Here is a 21,452-nt window from a genome sequence, read left to right on the forward strand (position 1 = left end):
GAAGTGGTTAGGGGGTGATCAGGCTGGCAGGCATAGCTGTTAGGGGCAATCAGGAAGGCAGGCAGGCGAGTAGTTGGGAGCCAGCAGTCCTGGATTGTGAAAGAGATGTCTGACTGCCTATTTAGGCCCGATCTCCTATGGATCGGGCCTAAACAGGCAGTCGGACATCACCCAAGGGGATCCCAGATTGGAGAGGGTGCAGGTTGGGCTGAGACACACACACACACACACACACACACACACACACACACACGCACGAATTTCATGCACCGGGCCTCTAGTCTTTTATAACTAAAGATGATCTTTCTTATAGTTCTAATAAACATTCATTAGAGGCACAGGTAGAAAACATTTACAATAAACGTCATTTTCTATGACTCCATTCATTTATGAATTTCTGATCTTCTCCAGTGGTTAAATCCTGACCAGTTAACAGGACTGAGAAAAGTTATCTTTCATGCAACACAAGAGGCCGAAACCTCAGGCTTCAACACATGCACCTTGTAGAAAGCCAAGCTGTGCCTACTCGTCCCCATATGCTGACCATGTCAGTTGACAAGGATGAGCTGGTAATGTGAAATTCTGACTAGCAATATAAGATCTGTAAAGTTCTTAGAAAGCACTGCTACTTCTGAATAATGGAGTTCTTAATAGAAACAGGCCAAAGTGTTAGGTTCTGTAAAAGCTTATATCTGACCTGAATTTTACACATTTCATTCCTCCTAAGAAAGCGGTCACTAGAGTACTGGTTAGAACATGGACTCGAACCAGACTGCCAAATCCCAGCTCTCTCTCTCACTGGTGTGTAACTTTGGTAACCTACTTGGACACTCTTTGCCTCAGTGTCCTCATCTAAAAAATGGAAATAATAGTATCTTCCTCATAGAACCATTGTGAGGAATGAATGAGTTAATACATGCAAATTCCTAGAAAAGTACATGCAGCACTAAGTATTTGCTGCAATTACTATAATATCTCTCTTTCCCATTCAATCAACCAACAGAAACAAAAGACATTGAAATATTTCTACATGTAACTACACTAAACATGAAACAAGGGAACTTTGAAGAATAGAAGGCATTGAGGTGAGAGTTTGAAAAACAAGAACAAAGTAAAAGAGCCCTAAAGCAACCATGTTTCCTCTCTGTGGCCAAGTAGCACAAGTACAGACAAAAATGTTATTTCCCAAACAGGATGGCTTCCAACTATGTCTGTTATATCCCCTGTGAAAGCTCATCATTCTTACTACTCGTTTCAGCCTTACAGGCACAGAGACTCTAGCACAGACACTTCTGGGCCTTTCCATTATTCTGTACTTAAAGAGTCAGCATGTAATAAACCTTGCAAAGAGGTTTATCACATCTTGGTGCAAGGAAAAGTGCCCATCATACTCATGGGATGCAGATTTACAAGGTAACAGGGCACACCTTGCTTGCTGAAGAGATGATGGGATCATTTTAAGTGTAACTTAATTATCTTATACTAGTGGCCCAGTGCACAAAATTCGTGCATGGGGGGGGGGGGGGGAACATTGTCCCTCAGCCCAGCCTGCACCCTCTCCAGTCTGGAACCCCTCAGGGGATGTCTGACTGCCAGTTTAAACTGGCAGTCGGACATCCCTCTCACAATCCGGATCACTGGCTCCTAACCGCTCGCCTGCCTGCCTGCCTGCCAGCCTGATCACCCCCTAACCGCACCCCTGACAGCCCAATCACCCACAACTGCCCTCCCCTGCCAACCCAATCGCCCACAACTGCCCTCCCCTGCCAGCCCAATTGCCCACAACTGCCCTCCACTACCACAACCCGCCTCCTCCACCAGAACCCGCCTCCTCCACGCAAGGCGCTAGAGACCCAGGGACGGGCCTCCTCCATGCCACGCAGAGCCATGGCACCCCCAGGCCTCACCACGTGGAGCAACCACTGGGCCCTGCCTCCACTGTGTGCACAGCCATCTTGCGGTGGCCATCTTGCAGCGGCCATCTTGTGGCAGCCATCTTGTGACAACGTTGTGCACGAGGGCCACCTAGGCTTTTATTAGTATAGATAAGTTAGCTACAAAGCTCTGTTACCAACATACGATCTTGAGGAAACAACCAGTGTACCAGGAATCTTGAAGAACAGCTAAATTTGTAACATGCACAATCTAAAAACTAGACTTGGGGCCCTGCACAAATTTGAGCTAATTCCTGTGATCTCTTTATCACTACATTAAAAAAAAAGAAGTAGTGGAGTTCCAAAAGTGTTAGACAGTGGAAGCTGGTACTGGACTGGGGAAATTAGAAAATACTAGTTTGGTAGCAGGGCACTATTTATCTATGTAGATAGTCTTCATATATAGGCTGCTCAGAATCAGCAAACTTAAAACTGTCTAACATGCCCTTGTGAGTGGGTAAGGATCTAGCAGGAAGGATAGATCAGACACAGGTCAGATATACTGAATAATCTTCATCCAAGAGCTGCCTCTCAGCATTCACCAACTATTCACTTTTTAGCTGCCACAGATCCCCCACTCCCAAATACACTCACTCTGTAACCTTTCCACCACACCACCTAGAGTCCTACTATTCCAGGTCCAACACTTCTCTATGCCCTTTCCCTCCTTCAGAAGCTGTTCTCCTGCCCCTTGCCTTCCCCAGCAGAGGACACGCCTTCCCTGAAGGCCCCTCAAGCAGAGGGTGCTCCAGTAAAGACTCGCATCCCTCAGATTCTGGGTAATATTACAGAATGTATATGTGGGATCCAGCAATACTTCTGATATTTCATTTTTCTAATGCCATGTGAAAAACCCACTTGTAAAATTCATGCCATTTGGCAACACTGCCTTCTGCCTCTTCCCTCAGCAAGTCTTCCCACCTTTCAGTCCTCTGACCAACTGGCTTATGGCATATCCATCTCTACCCCAGCCTTGCCATGATCCAGTCTTCAAAGTCACAGCATCGACCCATCAAATGCCATAGTCTCCCAGTCCTTTACTCCTCAACATCAAATGGCCTCCAACAGCTCTACCTTTAGCTTCCTACTCCCATGAATCATTCCCAGGTCTCCCCACTCTATAAACCCTCCACCCTAGAAACTTGAAGACAGTACTGATCAGCTGTCACTCAGAAACTCCAACAATCTTCAATTTCACCCTTCTAATCCTCCCCATCTATTGGGGTCTATCACTTCATCTGTCCTATCAAGTGTTTAACTCTCTCCCACATCATTTGACCTCAAAGAGTAGACCAACACAATAGCCTCCCTTCTCTAACTTTATTTCTAAAATGTGCTCCTTGTATCATTCTTATAGCTAACCAACTGACGTGCCTAAACCTGGGTTGGCTGACCCTTCAATGCACCCGTAGTGCTTTGTAATAATACATATTACAACAATGACCTCTCTACTTCATAATTCCCTATTACTCCTCAGTGCCCGTGGCTCCAGAGGATAAGGTTGGGCCTTTCACTATTATATCCATACAGCCTGGCATAAGACATGGTGCATAATGGTCACTAAATATTTTTTAGTTAAGAAACATAGTCAAATACTTGCTTTAGAAGGTATATAAAAGGGCAGATAAGCTGAAAAGCTAATTCTCATTAACAGTGACCATTGACACATTAGGGACACTGACTTATGCAGAATTTCAAACTAGTCTAGCAAAATATGTCATAACTAGAGGCCCGGTGCATGAAATTTGTGCACTTGCGGGGGGGGGGGGGGGGGGGGGGGTCCCTCAGCCCAGCCTACACCCTCTCACAGTCCAGGAGCCCTTGGGGAATGTCCAACTGACACAGGGAGCGGGCCTAAGCCAGCAGTCGAACATACTTAGCGCTGCAGCAGAGGCGGGAGAGGCTCCCGCCACCACCACTGCGCTTGCCAGCCATGAGCCTGGCTTCTGGCTGAGCAGTGCTCCCCCTGTGGGAGCGCACTGACCACCAGGGGCAGATCCTGCATTGAGTGGGATCGGGCTGAAACTGGCTCTCCAACATCCCCCAAGGGCTCCTGGATTGCGAGAGGGCACAGGCCAGGCCGAGGGACCCCACCAGTGCATGATTGGGGCCAGGGAGGGACACAGGAGGTTGGCCAGCCTGGGAGGGACCATGGGAGGGCTCCAGGGGGTGTCTGCCCTGTCTCACTCAGTTCCAGTCGGCCGGACCCCAGCAGCAAGCTAACCTACTGGTCAAAGCATCTGCCCCCTGGTGGTCAGTGCATGTCATAGCGACTGGTCGACCAGTCAACTGTCTGCCCCTTGGTGGTTAGTGCATGTCATAGCGAGCAGTTGAGCGGCCTTAGCATATCATTAGGATATTACGCTTTGATTGGTTGAACAGACAACAGGACACTTAGCATATTAGGCTTTTATTATATAGGATATATGTGGTCTGCAAATTCACAACTAATTTAAAAATATTAACGGAGAAAGAGCAATATAATTTTCATTAATATTTTTGCTATATGAAGTATAAACATTAGTTCAAAAATAACTGATTTTAAATTAATGAATTCAATTAAATAAGATAATTTACTATACAATCCTAATTAATGGGGGTGAGGAGCAGAAGTAGTGAGAGAAATAAGGAAAGAACAAGTTCCTCCTTAGGTCCAAAACTGATTGTCCCCCTAAATCCGGAAAACAAAAACATTGATATTTCAAGCAGGGGGGTAACAAATATCTATACTAATAAAAGCCTAGGTGGCCCTCGTGCCCTCGCGTCATCACAAGATGGCCACCCCCACGTCGTCACAAGATGGCTGCCACAAGATGGCCAGCAGGGGAGGAAAGTTGGGGGTGATCAGGCCTGCATGGGAGGGCAGTTGGGGGCCATCAGGCTGGCAGGGGAGGGCAGTTGGGGACGATCGGGCTGGCAGGGGAGGGCAGTTGGGGGCGATCTGGCCAGCAGGGGAGCAGTTAAGCATCTATCAGGCTGGCAGGAGAATGGTTAGGGGGCAATCAGGCAGGCAGGTGAACAGTTGGGAGCCAGCAGTCTCAGATTGTGAGAGGGATGTCCCAGATTGGAAAGGGTGTAGGCTGGGCTGAGGGACACCCCTCCAGTGTATGGGCCTCTAGTATGATATACTACCAGAAATCTATGAGAAACTACCTAAAGAACCAAAATAAAGGCACTTCCTTTCAAAATTTAAGCTCACAAACTCGAGCTTCCTAAATACAACATCTGCATTTCTCCTCTTTATTCCATAAAAACAGCAATTTTTTTAAAAAGACTAAAATCAGCATTGTTTTTCAGCATAGAAATGTTTTACCTGCATGAGCTTGGTGTCGTGTCCAGTGTAAACAACTATGCCAAAGACCCACTGAGTGTTTCGAAGCTGTGTACCTCTTAATAAGATCTGGTCAGGCCCAAGGGAAACAGAGCTAAAAATAGGAAAGAACATTTGTATTCAATGGTAGTCTGACAAATGAGGATGAGCTTTCCTCTTAAACATAAATCCACAATAATCAAATGTTTCCTTTACTCAAATTTCAACTATTTCACTGAGACAATAAAGGTTACCATTGGCTTAATCTACAAAAAGAAAAACAAAAGAGAGAAGAAGACCCACAAGAAAGGTTTCTCTTATCCATTCATCAGTACAAAAAAATTTTTTTTTGTTGTTTTTTCCTATAAAATGTTAGAGGGAACAATTCCCTCTATTGTATCTCTTATAACCCTGTTATGAAACTCAACACCAAAAAAAAAAAAAATGAAGAAGAGAAAAAATTGCTAAAATAACCAGAAATTTATTTTATAGCCTATTATAGAGGGGGGGAAAGCTATAATATCAAATCTGACAAGAACAACTTAATGATTAGATAAAAGGCTGAGTTGTAATTTAGATATTCAAAATGGGAGCCTATGGAACGGCTCTGCACACTAAACGAAAACCAAGAAAGTAGGCACATGTGGTTGTTATGGTTATTCTGGGTTGATTACCATGATCAGGTTCTTCTCTATGGGTCTCTTCAAAATATATAGGTGGGAAGTAGTGATAAAAAGCATGCAGATTAAAGATGGGCAGAAGGTAGAAACTGCACCCCAACATAATGACAAAAATGATTCTCCAACAAGAAAACAATGCCAAGAGAACAAAGACAAGAGAATATAGACAACAGTGACTATTTTAAAGGAAGACTAATTGTTCTTCCTTTCATTTAACTTTCAAAAAACAAATGCTACTTTAAAGAATGCTAGCAAAAAAAAACAACCAGCTTCTCTAATAAATATCAGATTTCATACATCAGACCTCCCTTCTGCTTTTCTGGATAATTTTATGCAGCCAAAACCTTCTCTCCTCCCTGGCAGGTAGTACACACAGAAAGAACAGGCAGGTGCTCTGAACATCATTTCAGACCCTCTGGCTGTTTTTTCTTAACAAAAATCAGTTATTTCCTTAAATTTAAGCAATGGTTTAAAATCGATTAAAAGTGTTTCAAAAGAAGGTCAGTCTCTCATATCTATGCTAAACATGAAGAAATCTCACTGTTTTGAGATATTATGAAGCCAGAAAACAAACTAATATTTTCCAAAGCTTCAGTAGTTCTTAGTCCCATAAAAAAAAAAAACAAAACAAAAAACAAACAAAAAACACTAAGAAAAGGGAAAGTGATACCTTTTCCCATCTAAATTTAAGTTTCCAGTGAAGTCATAGAGATGCCGGTTGGGCCCTTCACATTCTACAGTTCCAGATAACTTCATCAATATTTCCCTTGTTTGCATATCAGCAGTGCAATTCAAACCCTAAAATGTTCAAATCAAAAGAGGAAATTGATTACAGTCTTCCAGATTTAGGGGTAGCATTCCACATCCCATTGTTAATCTAAAGAAAATGATGAATACTATAAAATGTATCAAAAAAAAAAAAAGAAATCAAGCTATCAGCCCATGAGATGGGCATTACAGGGAGCTTTTTTCTTTTCTTTCTTTCTTTCTTTCTTTTTTTTTTTTTTTTTTACAAACAGCAGCCTAATACAAAAGAATCAATGAAGCAAAAAGTTAAGATTCCACCACTGTGCTGGAAACATCCATGTTTGGCAGCAGTTCATATGCTCAAACAACTTCCAGAAAAGCACATTTATTAGCTGTACTCTAATACCGGTCATAAACATAGAATAAAGCACCCCTTTGATACAGTATGATACTAGACCCAGTAACTCTTCCTTAAACAAGAAAAAAAGTCTAAATCAAATATTCTAGGTAGAAAAGAAAGATATGTGGACAGAATTATCAAATTCAGCTTTATGCAGCATAAAATTTAAGTGTCAAATGTTTATTATGTTAAAAACTATTCTTCATTCTAGAATTTTAAATATGGTAAGAATAGATTTCTTTAAAAGATGAAGTTTTGTATCTAATAACTCACTCTCTATAATTAGAACCTCAATTAAAACAATGGAAAGGAAGGTATCATCGTTTGTCTAACTTCATCTCTCCCATCCACCACGCAGCTCAACCCAGCAGAGGCTCTCTTCCCACAGACACTACCAGGCAGAGAGTGCAGTGAGATCTAAGCTAACGCACGATACCCCACTTGGGTGAACCCCACCTTTTTAGCTCTGCCATCACTTGTAAGGAGTTCCCTTTACATTAAAAGGCATATTCTCCCCACAGTTTCCATTAGGGTTAAGGCATAACCTTTTGTGGCAGAACACAGTTTTCCTCTAGAAAAAGCACTGACTGGTACCTGTGGGGAGCAGATTTGCTATATGGGCCTCCATAACAACACAAGTCATAAAAGGTAACTTTACCTGACGTATTTTAAGGTTCGTCTCCCCATCCAGATTAGCTGTTTCAACATAACACATTGCCTGAGGTTCACTAAGGAAAGAGAGAAAAGAAGCCAAAGTTTAGTAAGGTCCCCTCCACAAATCCATAGCTCAAAAAGGGTCTATTATGGAAACTATGTCTGCTGACCAGCCCTTCAAAATAGTGTTACAAATGACCCTTGAACATTCCTAGGAGTTAGGGCACCAACACCCACTCTTCTGCACAGTAGAAAATACAAGCTTAACTTTTGAGTCCCCCAAAATTTAACTACTCCCAGTTGTCCCTTGGTATCCGCAGATAATTGGTTCCAGGACCCCCATACCAAAACCGTGGATGTTCAAGTCCCCTATATAAAATGGCCATAGATCAATGCATACAGTGGATTCTGTGCATCCTCAGACTCCCAACCCCGGGTGGAAAACAAAACAGGTATCTAGCCGAAACCGGTTTGGCTCAGTGGATAGAGCATCAGCCTGCGGACTCAAGGGTCCCAGGTTCGATTCCGGTCAAGGGCATGTACCTTGGTTGTGGGCACATCCCCAGTGGGGGGTGTGCAGGAGGCAGCTGGTCGATGTTTCTCTCTCATCGATGTTTCTAACTCTATATCCCTCTCCCTTCCTCTCTGTAAAAAATCAATAAAATATATTTTTTAAAAAAAACAAAACAAAAAACAAAACATGTATCTAATGAAAAAAATTTCAGTAAGTGAGCAAGCCCACACACTTCAAACCTGTGTTGTTCAAGGGTCAACTGCATAAGCAACCACTTTAGTAGTAGTAATTGAGTAGAAAGACAAACACTCATCTTTGGAGCTCAACACCAATACAAGTGATCTGCTCTTATGGATCCCACAAAGGCTGCTTGACCTCAAGTAACAGAAATAGCCGAGGGTAAATGAGAAGGGAAGGGGCAGGTTAGGGCAAACGTGATGTTCCATGACCCTGACAGTCTGAGACCTGGTCTGCTCCTCCTGACCAAAAGTGCCTCCCCTGACACAGCCAGTACAAACCCATCTGTTAAAGAAAATCATAGCTCAAAGGGTTCAGGAACCAAGGCACAGGCTTGGCAAGCCTTTACTGCCCTGCACCTTCCACTCTGCCCAGAGGCAACTTTTTAATCAAAGCACCTAATTTGAAGGACAGAAAACTCAAAGAATAAAATTAAGCAGAACAGCTAACACTTCCAATCTTTGGGTTTAGGTGGCATAGTTAGTAGCTAAGAGAATGGACTCTGCCACCCCCACCAGCTAAGTTAAAATCTCTTGGCACTACCTTTATTGGCTACATGATTCCAGCCAGTTGTTCAATCTCTCTGCTTCTCTGCTTTTTCTGCATAAAGTAAGGATATCAAGGGTTGCTGGGAAGATTAAATGGAGCAATGTGCTCAGCGGGCTGCTTGGCACACAGTACAGACCCAAACACTAATGACCACCTGAAAACATGAGGTCAGCTCAGAGAAACAATCTCATATTCCAACCAGGCTTCCTGAGGGCCACAACCAAAACGCTGACCCCGAACTATCAAGTGATCCACATTTTATGGAGCGTTTCTTTGTAACCAATGAGTAGGATCAAGCATGAATGCTGCCCCATGTACATGGTGCTTTAACCCTCTGTGTCAGAGGGTCTAGTTTTAAACCTTTGATCTCAACCAGAAAATTCATGTTAAGACTTAAAATCTCATATGTGATCATATCCAATAAAAGAAACACTGTCTATAACCAAAGAAAATGCAAACTGTGTGAGCATCTATGATTTCCAACAGGAATATAGGAACTTTCAGTTTTCACATCATATCCTTTAATCTTGAATTCAAGAGTAAAAATCTATTCTTATTCAAATTTTGGCATTCCTTCTTTGATATATAATCATATGTGTCAAGCCAAAGAAAAGGCAAGGACTGTGTTGCTCACTCTTCACACCACTTAGTTATGGTAACTTTCTAGTACAGAACTGCCTAGAAAACATGGCAGTGATACTTGGGCAGAAAGGGAACAAAATGTGGACAAATGAGGAGGAAGCACCACCTGCTGGTCATGTCTAAGCTGAGAAAATGCCTGCAGTTCTCTGAATAGCTAGTAAAGGAAGGCATTGGGTTCTGAGAGGTTGTGGGCTGTACCCATCAGGAGAGGGGATGTGAAGTCTCAGACAGGCTGCCACCTGGAGGTTACTGGAGGGATCACTCTACTATCTTGAATGTCTTCCTACAATAAGGAATATCCCAGAATAGCCATGAGAGTAAAATGAATTGATAAATAGGAGAAAGATAATTTAGGATTAAGGCAGGAAAGAGTGAATGACAGGCAATGGAAGAATAGGCCAGAAAGAGAAGGTTGGTGACTCAGGGTGGAAGGGAAAGGGTGGCTGGAGAAGTCAGCAGTCACCATTTTATATTTTATTGTTCTTGACATTTATTTCAAAAAATGTGCTCACTATAGCACACCTGACCTGGAGGATAGCAGGACCACGTCTGCTGGAAGATACTGCCCATTGACGACCTTCACAACGTCTCCCACTGTCACCTAGAAAACCAGGGACAAGGACAGAGAAGCATGAAAGAAAAGAAAGCACAAATGGTGATAAAGGTGGTTAAATATTTGAAGAAAAAAATTACTGTATAACTATGCCATGAAGTTTAAGATGAAGAAGCCCAAATTACTTTTCTTGATAAGAACAAAAGGAAAATCTTTCAATACATACAAATGGTACTATTGCCTCTTTTCGATGATGCTGAATAAAAAGAATATAAAAGAAAGGGACGGGGGACAAAGATGAGTCAGAGCTATCAAGGTCTCATTTCCTTACAATTATTCATCCACTTATAAATTCCACTGCTGGATGCAGTCGGGGAGACTGGTTAAGTGCACAGCTCTGAATTCAAATCCCCCGGCTGTTAGTACTCCTTACCAGCTATGTGTAACCTTGAACTAGTCCTATAAAGCTTGTGTGCTTTAGTTTTCTCAGCTATGTAATGAAATCAACAGCACTTATTTCATGGGGTTATGGTGAGGATCAACTGAGTTAACACGTGTAAATGTCTCCACTTTACAAATGGAAAAACTGAGGCTCAAAGTGAAATCATTTGATCAAGGTCAGACAACCAAGATTCAAAACTGAATATCTGGCCAGTGGTATGATTAAAAAGCAATACTAAATTCACTCATGAACAGTCCATCTAAAAGGTCCCCTGGAAACATGCCACATAAAACAGAGAAGATTTGTATAGCTCAAGATATTGCCAGAAAAATCATCCTGGCCACAGTCAGAGGCCACCTTGGGAAACAGACTCCACTGGACAGAAGACCCCAAGCCACAGAAACAGGTCCCAACCTGTAGAAAATGAGCACCATGGCCAAGTGCCTACAAATCCTTTAAATCACATCGTATATGCAGCTGGCAGGATAGAATGTGGGCTCTCGAGTCAGGCAGGCCTAGGCTCAAATCCCAGTTTCACAGGGAAAGCCACCACTGGCTTTGTAGGGTTGATGCAGTGTTTAAGGAAGTTAATGGGAGCACCTGGCATGAAGCAGGCACATGTTCTGTGTTAGTCTCTACCAGCATGGGTGTGAGTGAGTGGGCTCTGAGTGTGAATGTGAAGAATGGCAGAATTCTCTGATGGCACAAGAAGAAAGGCCATTCCTAGTATACTAGCAATTCACAACTCAAAATGGGCACTATGTTTTCTGTTTCTTATTCTAACCCATGTTACTATTCTCATAGAAATTAAGAATTTCACAGAACACAATACTTGTGAAAAACTACTGGATCTTGCAAGCTGGGAGAATGGCCCTGGCAGGGGCCTACATTTGATTTTCGATAATACAAAGGAGGATTTACTGAAAGGTGTCCTATGAGTGCTGTGAATTGCTTATCACGGTGTTCGGGGAAGTCTAAGGAATCAGGCTCAAGGGTGGTAGAACTCAAATTCTACCGGCTATGTGTAACCTTGTGTAAATTTGTAAAATAAAAAAAAAAAAAGGCTGCTAATTTTTTTTTAATTCAAAGTGGCAGGACAAGGAAAATTATGGCTTTCTCTGATCTTTGTTACTGAAATACAGACACAATTATCTCTCAGTAACAAAGTACTAAGAAGTTGCACATACATTAAATACTACTTACTTAGAAATTTGTTTGAAATGCTTTTCTATTTGGTGTGCTTATGCCTGATTACCACATCAGGGTATTAAACTACCTAAATCAAGAAGTCTTAAGGTGAAAAGAGATACACACACCCCAGGTCCCTGAATTCACTCTAGCCTCAGGGGATTTCTCAATTTGAAAAATAAGCCCAAAAATCTTCTCAAAATCAACCGAAGTTGTCAAGATCTACCCCAGAGCTACCTCTCAGCATTTACCAATGGTTCAGCTACAGCCTGTGGATCGCTGACTTGAGCAGAGCTCTGGTAGTTCCAATTAGTGGGTATTGCTTTGGGAAGCTTAAAGCGAGCCAGTTCCATTGTGCCTGCACATCTGGCACCTGTTACCACTGCCCTGTCATCACCTGTCCTCTCATCCTATTCTGAGCAGTTCCGAAGATGTGCCTGGGTTTCCCAGTGCCCTATGACTTAAACTGGTTACCTCCTGCTCATCCTTCAAGAGGGCACATGAGCATCTCTTAAGGAAAGCTGTTCCTGACACCCCCCCGCCCCGAGGTGTCCCCAGAGCACCTGCAGCGTGCCCTACACAGAGCTCAGCACCAGCACTGCATGCTGTTTGGCTGCCTGTCACTTCCACCACACCAGTGGTTCTGCAGTGTGCTCCCAGACCAGCAGCATCAGCCTCACCTAGAAACCTGTTAAAAATGCAAATTCTAGCCCAGCTGGCATGGGTCAGTGGTTGAACGTCGACCTATGAACCAGAAGGTCACGGTTTGATTCCTGATCAGGGCACATGCCCAGGTTGTGGGCTCAATCCCCAGTGCAAGAGGCAGCCAATAAATGATTCTCTCTCATCATTGATGTTTCTATCTCTCTCTCCCTCTCCCTTCCTCTCTGAAATCAATAAAAATATATATTTTAAAAAATAAAAATTTTAGGGGCCCACTTGGAACTACTGAGTCAGAATTTCTGAGCCTGGGGCCCAGCACTGTGTTATACTGCCCTTCAGGTGATTGGGGTGCCTGCTGAAGTCTGGCAACCACTAGAGAAAACTCCAGCCAAGCTTTATGATACTCATGTGCATCCCCACTACCTATCAGTCTCTGGTACATGCTGAGAACTCAATTTAAATAAACAAACAAAATGCATTTTCAATTGAAATAAAACAGCCAGTGGTAAATCATATAACAAGTATTTGGCTTCAGTTTATTTTCCCTCCAAATGCATGTGAGAAACATTCACAAGCTTTCAGTGTTTGCACAGCCATCAACTCCTGGGCCCACAATTCAGAGATCATCACTCCATTTTCTGCAGTTTCAAATAGTGTCAACATCCTAAATCGTTGTCCACTGCAGCCAGTGTTAGTGCCTTTCTGGGGAGGGGCTGGCAATAGGCACCTTAGAGAAACAGGCCTGTCCTAAGTGCGGTGGGAACCCTTGCGTTCTATAGCACTGGTAGCATTTCTACCCTCTGTGACATCAAGAGCTTCCAACCACTTGACCAAGAGCCACCACACTTCCAAATGAGAGTGCTGCCATTAATACTTGCAGGACAGGACCTTGCATTGCTACCAAGGCTACGGTGTACCACAAAACACTACAAAGAGGCTCCTATAACAAACTAAACACAAAACAAACACTAAAATGAAGGCTGCTGTTACCATATCACAGGCATTTTGGAGATTAAAAGATCATAGAGGCATTTTTAAACATTGCGTATTAAACATTTAGCAAGAGAAACTATTTTAAGTTTACCCTTCTAAAAAGTAATCTTCTTTTGAAATATTTTAATCAGCTTTGACTCCTGTAATAGTAAGAGTCATCCCCCAAAGCATCTGTGACTTTTGAGAAGGCCCAGCTAAAACAGAGACTCACCTAAAAAGCTCATTTTATCAGATACAAGTAACCCAGATGGCACAGCATATTTCTTCTAAATTTTCTATTCATCAGTATAAACAACCAAACACACACACACACACACACACACACACACACACACACACACACACTCACAATCCCCAAACCCTGCAGACCTCCTACCTCCAGGGACACGGCGGCAAGCCCTTCTGACTACTGTAACATTAAGAACAGCAACTACTGGCTGAAAGGGGATGCTTTCCAACCTCTATCACACCACTTACTGAATCTCAAAACTCAAAAAATATTTAAAACACTGAATTGAGGTTAGGAGAACAGAAGATCAGGAAAATTGTTTCTTGAACTGGATCTAGGAGCTAGAAAATGCTTTGAGATTTCAGAAATATCCATCATTGATGATAACTTTCATAGCTCTGAACCGAGGCAATGAGCATTTGGTCAGTCCTAAGTAAATCTCGTGAGGAAACACCACATCTTAAAACTTACATTAAGTAAAGATGACCTATGCCTTAAAATAAACTTTATACTGTAATCAATATTAGCAATTAATTACAAGTCTCCAAACCAATACTTTTTGGCATATCTTTAAAAATAGTTTTTACCTCTTTCCACATAATGGTATGCCACATACCATTTCTTAACACTGAAAAAGAAAAACACACACAAGTGTATAAGTTAATATTGATAATAAAAATCAGCTTTCCAAAATCCAAAAGGCCCCTTTTAAAATTCCACTTATTAATCCCAATATACTATCTCCTTAGACATATAAGTATAAAACTAACACTCCCCCAATCTATGTACCTATGTACCATATATAATACATTCATGCATACACATAAATATAGATGTATGTAAGTTAAATCTATTCATATTTAGCCCAGAATAAGAAAAAAAAATCACCCCGCTGTTATAAGAGTTATCAAAAACAAAACAAAAACAGAGCTAATGTCCTACAAGTCAATACAATAAAAAGTAGATAGAGAGAGGTAGGGAGCAATTAAAACCAAGGACATGAATGCTTAGATGTTTTTTTATATAAAATATGTCTAGCTCCTAAAAATTACAACCTTTTCTAAAATTCTAAAAATACACAAGTCCTATTCAAATATTAATTGACAGGGCTCACATTTTATTGCACTTGTTTATCATTCTGCTATTTCTTTAAAGTATTTATAGATAATTTCCTCCAATTTATCTCAATACCACTAACTACTTATCTAAACTTCCTTAAATCTAGGCCTTTTCTCAGGTTTCCAGTGGAAAAAGTGATCGGCCTGGTATCTTACCTATGGTTTTCTTTTTGTTAACTGCATTGTCTGCCTTATGTCGCTTCTGTTACAGAAAGAAAAAAGAAAAAAGTCCTGAGATTCAAAAGTTCCAAATGGATAAATGAAACAGCAAACAATAAGGGTCAAGGGGAGTGGGGGGAGGGGAGGAAACCAACTGCCTACAACACTAATGCTCTACAGTTTAGTTCAATAGCTGGCGACCAGTCCCGCTTGCTGAATTAGCAGACAAAGATAGATATGTTGTCATGTACTCTGGTTTAAATTACCATATTTAGATTCTAATGATGAACAAGCACCTTGAAGTATGAAACTTCTCACTCCTTTGTTTCACATCAGACTGAAGAAATTATTCAGTATTATAAACACAACATTACTTGAAGCCATTTTATTGATTAAAAAACTTCTGGGGCAAAGTAGCTTTGCTTTGATTTGGATTACATTTAATCATTTACCTATTCCCGGGGGGGGGGGGGGGGAATGTGCATATGATGTGTGCTAGAAATTGCAAGTATGTGGGGGGAACGGTTGGGGAGGGGGAGTGAGGGAAGGGAAGAGAAAGAGTATGGAGTTAGAAAAGAGGATGACAGAGTACCAATATGGCTGTAGCCAATGAACTTGGAGATACACTGAGATTAGTATGAGGAGGGAGAACATTCTTGCAAAATCACCTCAGGCGCAGCCAGCACAATGCTGCTATTCTAGACTGCAATACATTTGCCACCAACTTAGCAGACTCTCCAGGAAGATGTAGGAACATCAGTGATAAAAACCAAAGGGGGTCCAGGGAACTAATATTAGAAAACATAGTTTGAACTACTTCTATGTCATTGTACAGATATTAAGTCACTGTATGTACATGTTTCCTCCCCAAAAATATGCCATCATGACCTTGAGAGGCTAATTAAGCTGTAGACCAATGTCCTGTCTTAATCAGAAAACCCAAAGCAACAAGTGAGTTATGTTACAGTCAATACAAGGTTTTTATTATCTGAAAACAAAAACTTACAAAGTCTTCTACAATCTCTTTGATGCCTGCAATTGTTAAAATAATGATCAATGGCACCAGGGTGGTATATCTTCCTGTTGGAGATACATCTGGGATTTGCTGCAAGACAAGAGACCAAAAGAGAGAAGTTGACAAATTAAAATCCTCTATGAAAAAAAAAAAAAGTGACACTCACCACTCACTCTTCTGTGGTTATTTTCCATTTCTGCTATACCACAATAATTACCTTATTTTAAAAACTAGCTTAGTGTGTTACATATTTTTAAAATTTTATCCAACATCGCTAGATGTAGAATAGAAAAAGAGTTAAAAGTAAGACCCTCTGGCCATTTCTCAATGTCTATTTTAGTAATTGGAATGTAAGACATACTTAAAGAAGTCTGCCTTTAAGCCAGATCATGTTAGTTCATGCAAACAATAACTGGATAAAGAAAGCAAATTACATTGAAGCATTATGACACTTTTTTAGGTAAGTGACCTTTCAGCAAGATCTCATTTTGTTTATGAACCTCATCAAGGTTATGAAATGAATTTTAAATAGATTTTAAAGAAACATTACCTGTAATAAGGCAATGAAGAGAAAGAAGGCATTAGCAGCTCTTCTAATCTGCTCATATAAGAATCGAGGTAGAAATGTCAACACGCTGTACTTGGCTGTACTATAAATACAAAGAAAAATACTACTATCAGTTGTAAATACAAATTCTGAAAGACAAGAAAACGCAGTTTCAAAATTTTTACAAAGGATTTTAAAAACAAAATATTTCAAAATTCAGGACAATTAAATTCTTTGCTGGCCCTGTGTACAAAGCTCCTTTTTATAAAAGGATGTACCTGCTAAGAAAAAACTCCAATGTGATCTTTGTTTTCAAATTTAAACATATGTGTTCATTTCGTTTTCACACAGTGTAAGCCGGGAAATTTATCCCCCCTCTAGCAGCTATGTGCTACAAACACAGTAAGCATATAAAGAATGTTTCCAGGATCAGAGAACAGAAAGAGGTCCATGTTCCAAGCACAGTAAGATATGAACACTGAAATAAAGAGTGAAGTGGAAGCACCAGTCGGGCAACTCACCCAAGCCAAGCAGAATTATTACTCCAGGATTTGTGATGCTCTACAATTCTTATTACAAAGCCGCTGGTTCAATGTAGCAAGTCAACTCTATAAAACATGCCCTGGGGAAAAGGCCTGTGAACAATAGTTCCATGTCCCTCTGAGTGCCCACCACAGATGTTTGCCCAACCACACCTGGACAAACTCCCTTCCTTCCGTATATCCTTTATTGGGCCATCTTTGCTCACACTTTGCTCACCTGGGACATCCTCTCCATAACTAAACTATACTTCCCATCTTACCACCCGCAACCTCATCCAACCTTGTATCTTCCATTAAGATTGGTTAAATCCACACAGACTCTCCTTCTTCCAAGCCCACAGTATGTTATTTACACTATTATATAGTTTCTGATTTGCTTTATTTTATATTTATTTTTCTATCCGCAGAATAGATTCTGAGAACAGTAAAAATGTTTACTTCACCTTTAAATGTTCCTAGCACAGAGCACAGAGCCGATAGTTAATGAACAGTAAAATAATCCAAAGGCAGGAACTGAGAACCTGAAGGGGGAAAATGAACCTCACCTCCTTTGGCTGCTGAAAGGCGTATCCATAAAAGTACCTGTTCAACTCCTAGCTCACCTTCTGAAGGTATGCCTCTGAACCAACTCTTAATTGAAATGCATTCTAGCAAGGTTATCTAGCAGGTTTCAAATACACAACCAATGAAAAGCATCAAAATAGAAGGGCTCAGGAGACAGAACGCCAGAGGCACTTGTACTGCTACAAGACCTGACAGCACCCAACCCTGGAATCACAAAACAAAGAAACCAAACCTGACAACTCAAAAAAATATAGCAGCCTGAGCTCACTTGATGGAGCAGGAAAGTGTGCCATGTACCATTTACTGCCACTGCCTCAGAGAAGACCATCCTCATGGTACAATGGCCTGGTGTTTCCAAATACACAATGATTAGAGTCGTCCTTACACCCAGACTTATTTTTAGCCTTCTTCTGCTTAAGGTATTAAATATATATGACAAGTTATATGAAAACCACTTATAAAACAGTTCAAGCTTAAAGAACATGATACTTGAAGGAATATCACTGGATTAGCTAGAAAATTTGCTTACACGTAGTCCCTACTCATCTATGTAGCCCTATGGGATAAGAAGATATCATGGTAGAATTCTGCCAGACGGAATAAACTGGCTGGCATTAAGTTCATTAAAGAGTAGTGAAAATATATCTAATTAATGCACATGATGGCTCATAGCACAAAGTTTTCGTGACTGCAGCTTACAGGACAAAGTCAAATGGAACATCAGACATTCCTTTATGGCAGCACTGCCCACTAAAATAAAGCAACCAACACTGATCACTCAAGGAAACATGAAAATTCACACACTCTAAGATAAGACTCAATAAAGTATCTTATAAGATATTTTGACTATAACATTTGAGCCCAAGATTCCAACTGTATAAAATAGACACACACAAACACAATTGGCATACAATCCCATCTTTGGGTGCTAATGTCCCCCTAGAGTAAAATGCTACGTGCTTAATGGGGCCCAATGTGTATGAAGGCCATTAGGGTAAAGGTTTGGGGAAGAAAGAGATCCTGTTTATGTCAGAAAACCAAAGACAAGGGGAAAGGTGGTAGAGGGAAAGCATACCAACCTTTACTCTATTTAAACTAGAAAAATGAGTCTAAAATGTTTTCATCCTAAAATAGAATCACCGCCGAAACCGGTTTGGCTCAGTGGATGGAGTGTCGGCTTGCGGACTCAAGGGTCCCAGGTTCGATTCCGGTCAAGGGCATGTACCTTGGTTGCGGGCACATCCCCAGTGGGGGGTGTGCAGGAGGCAGCTGATCGATGTTTCTCATCGATGTTTCTGGCTCTCTATCCCTTCTCCCTTCCTCTCTGTTAAAAATCAATAAAATATATTTTTTTAAAATAAAAAATAAATAAAATAGAATCAGCATAATCAATAATTCAGAAAAATGACACTTTTCCAGGAGATAGCTACTATAGAGCTTTAAAATAATTGTCTTAATATACAACCCTTAGGTGTCCTTTTACAGAATTAAATACATAATACTCCAAACAGCTAAAGGCAGCCCCCATCAAAATCATTCTATGGAAGAGTTTATTTAGGGCAGTGCTTCTCAAACTTGAAGATGCTTCTGAATCTCCTAGGAATCTTGTTAAAGTGGATTATATTAGTCGGGGTTCTCCAGAGAAACAGAATCAACAGGAGTGTATATTCACAGACAGAGTTGTATTCTAAGGAATTGGCACATGAGATGGTGGAGGCTTGGCAAGCCCGGAATGTGCAGGGTGGCTGGCAGGCTGGAGAACCAAGGGAAGATCTGATGCTGTTCGAGTCTGAAGGCCATCTGCTGGCAGAGTTCCTTCTTGCATAGGGAGGTCAGACTGTTTTAGTCAGGCTTTCAAATGACTGGATGAAGGCCACCCAACTTATGGAGGGTAACCTGTTTTACTCAAGCCACCAATTTCAACGTTAATCTCATCCAAAAATCACCTTCACAGGAACATCCTCTCTAATAAAAGAGTAATGTGCAAATTAACCATCACTCCACAACATACACCACGCCCACCAGCCAAGCCACACCCACCAGCCAATCAGGGCGAGTATGCAAATTAACCCCAACCAAGATGGCTACCAGAAGGGAGGCTTGGGTTTCCCGGCAACAGAGGAAGCCAAGCTTTCCACACACTCTGGCGGGCCCAGGCCTCCACTCAGGATACAAAGTTTCAATTATAAAAGGTAAACAAATCCAAACAGAAATGGCGGCAGCCACGGATGGAGCAGGAGGCTTGGCTCTGCTCCAGGCCACAAAGTTTCAATTGTAGAAGATAAATAAATTACAGATAACAGGGCCTCTGCTTGGGTTGCCAGGGGCGTGGCTGGCCTGCAAACCACTACAGACCCCTCGCCCAGGCCTCTCCACGCACCAAGGGAACCCCACCCTGATCCAGGACACCCTTCAGGGCAAACCAGCTGGTCCCCACCCATGCACCAGGCCTCTATCCTATCTAATAAAAGAGTAATATGCAGATTGACCATCCCTCCAACACACAAGATCAAGATAGTTGCCCCTATGTGGTCAAAGATCCTGCCCCCATGTGGACACAAGATGGCCACCACAAGCTGGCCAGCAGGGGAGGGCAGTTGGGAGGGACCAGGCCTGCAATGGAAGGCAGTTGAGAGGGACCAGGCCTGCAAGGGAGGGCAGTTGGAGGCGATCAACCCTGCAGAGGAGGGCAGTTAGGGGTGACCAGGCCGGCAGAGGAGGGAAGTTGGGGGCAAACAGGCTGGCAGGGGAGCAGTTAGACATCAATCAGGCTGGCAGAGGAGTGGTTAGGGGGTGATCAGGCTGGCAGGCAGAAGTGGTTAGGGGAAATCAGGAAGGCAGGCAGGCAAGCAGTTGGGAGCCAGCAGTCCTGGATTGTCAGAGGGATGTCCGGTGGGATTGGGCCTAAACAGCAGTCAGACATCCCTCGAGGGGTCCCAGATTGGAGAGGGTGCAAGCTGGGCTGAGGGACACTCCCCCACCCCCGTGCACGAATTTTGTGCACCGGGCCTCTAGTCTACAATAATGTTTGCCCAAACATGGCCCAGCCAAGTTGACATAAAATTAACCATTTTATGCATATTCTGATTCAGTAGGTCTGAAGTGGGCCTGAGGTTCTGCATTTCTAATGAGTTTCCACATGGGGCAATGCCGGTCCAAGTACTACACTTTGAGTGGCAACTACCCTTGAGAAGGTAGATTTGTTCAAATCTCCTATTTGAAGTTAATCTGGCTAAAAACTATAAAATATAAAAAGCTGGGAGACATTTACCATTCACTGTACCAAGAAAAAGAACATCTATAGGTGAAACGGACAAACAAAAGTGCTTCCCAGCAGAAAAATTTGTTTACCCTGGTGAAATTAGTCACCCCCAAAAGATTCCCACTCACACTGCATATGTCAGCATCCCTGCCAGGGTAGCTGTTCACAGCAAGGACAGGCAGGGGCTACAAGCAAGTCCAGGCATTTAGCAAGTCTTAGAACCCAGAGAATGGGGAGAAATGACTGGAAGAAAACAAATATTTCCTATGGTTCACTCAGTTTTCCCTAAACATCTGCTAGACCAGTGTTTCCTGAAATTGGGTGAAAGGAAGGATGACTAAGGACTTGTCAAAAACCCACCCATCCATCACAGATATTTACTGAGCCCCATTTACTTACCAACTGCTGCACTTGGCACTGCAGGGAACCAACTGGTCAAAATACATTCCCTGAAGAGAACTACAGTCTACAGGGGAGATTACATTTTTAAAAATACATAGCAGACTAGAT

At 42.1% G+C, this 21,452-nt stretch overlaps 1 protein-coding gene across 1 annotated transcript in view; it reads right to left on the reverse strand.

Annotated features, from left to right (window-relative positions):
- The window catches only part of ATP8A2 (ATPase phospholipid transporting 8A2), a 528,491-nt gene extending 511,081 nt beyond the window's left edge, over positions 1–17,410 (reverse strand). The window contains exons 1-9 of the mRNA XM_054719729.1: positions 17,377–17,410; positions 16,578–16,723; positions 16,019–16,117; positions 15,010–15,055; positions 14,323–14,363; positions 10,195–10,268; positions 7,730–7,799; positions 6,595–6,722; positions 5,248–5,359 (exon numbers count right to left, since the gene is read on the reverse strand). Coding sequence (XP_054575704.1) covers positions 5,248–5,359; positions 6,595–6,722; positions 7,730–7,799; positions 10,195–10,268; positions 14,323–14,363; positions 15,010–15,055; positions 16,019–16,117; positions 16,578–16,723; positions 17,377–17,410 — 750 coding nt within the window. The remainder of the gene's footprint in view (positions 1–5,247; positions 5,360–6,594; positions 6,723–7,729; positions 7,800–10,194; positions 10,269–14,322; positions 14,364–15,009; positions 15,056–16,018; positions 16,118–16,577; positions 16,724–17,376) is intronic.
- Between the last annotated feature and the right edge of the window lie 4,042 nt (positions 17,411–21,452).

Source organism: Eptesicus fuscus, chromosome 7 (assembly GCF_027574615.1).
Source record: "Eptesicus fuscus isolate TK198812 chromosome 7, DD_ASM_mEF_20220401, whole genome shotgun sequence".
NCBI classification, from domain to species: Eukaryota; Metazoa; Chordata; class Mammalia; order Chiroptera; family Vespertilionidae; genus Eptesicus; species Eptesicus fuscus.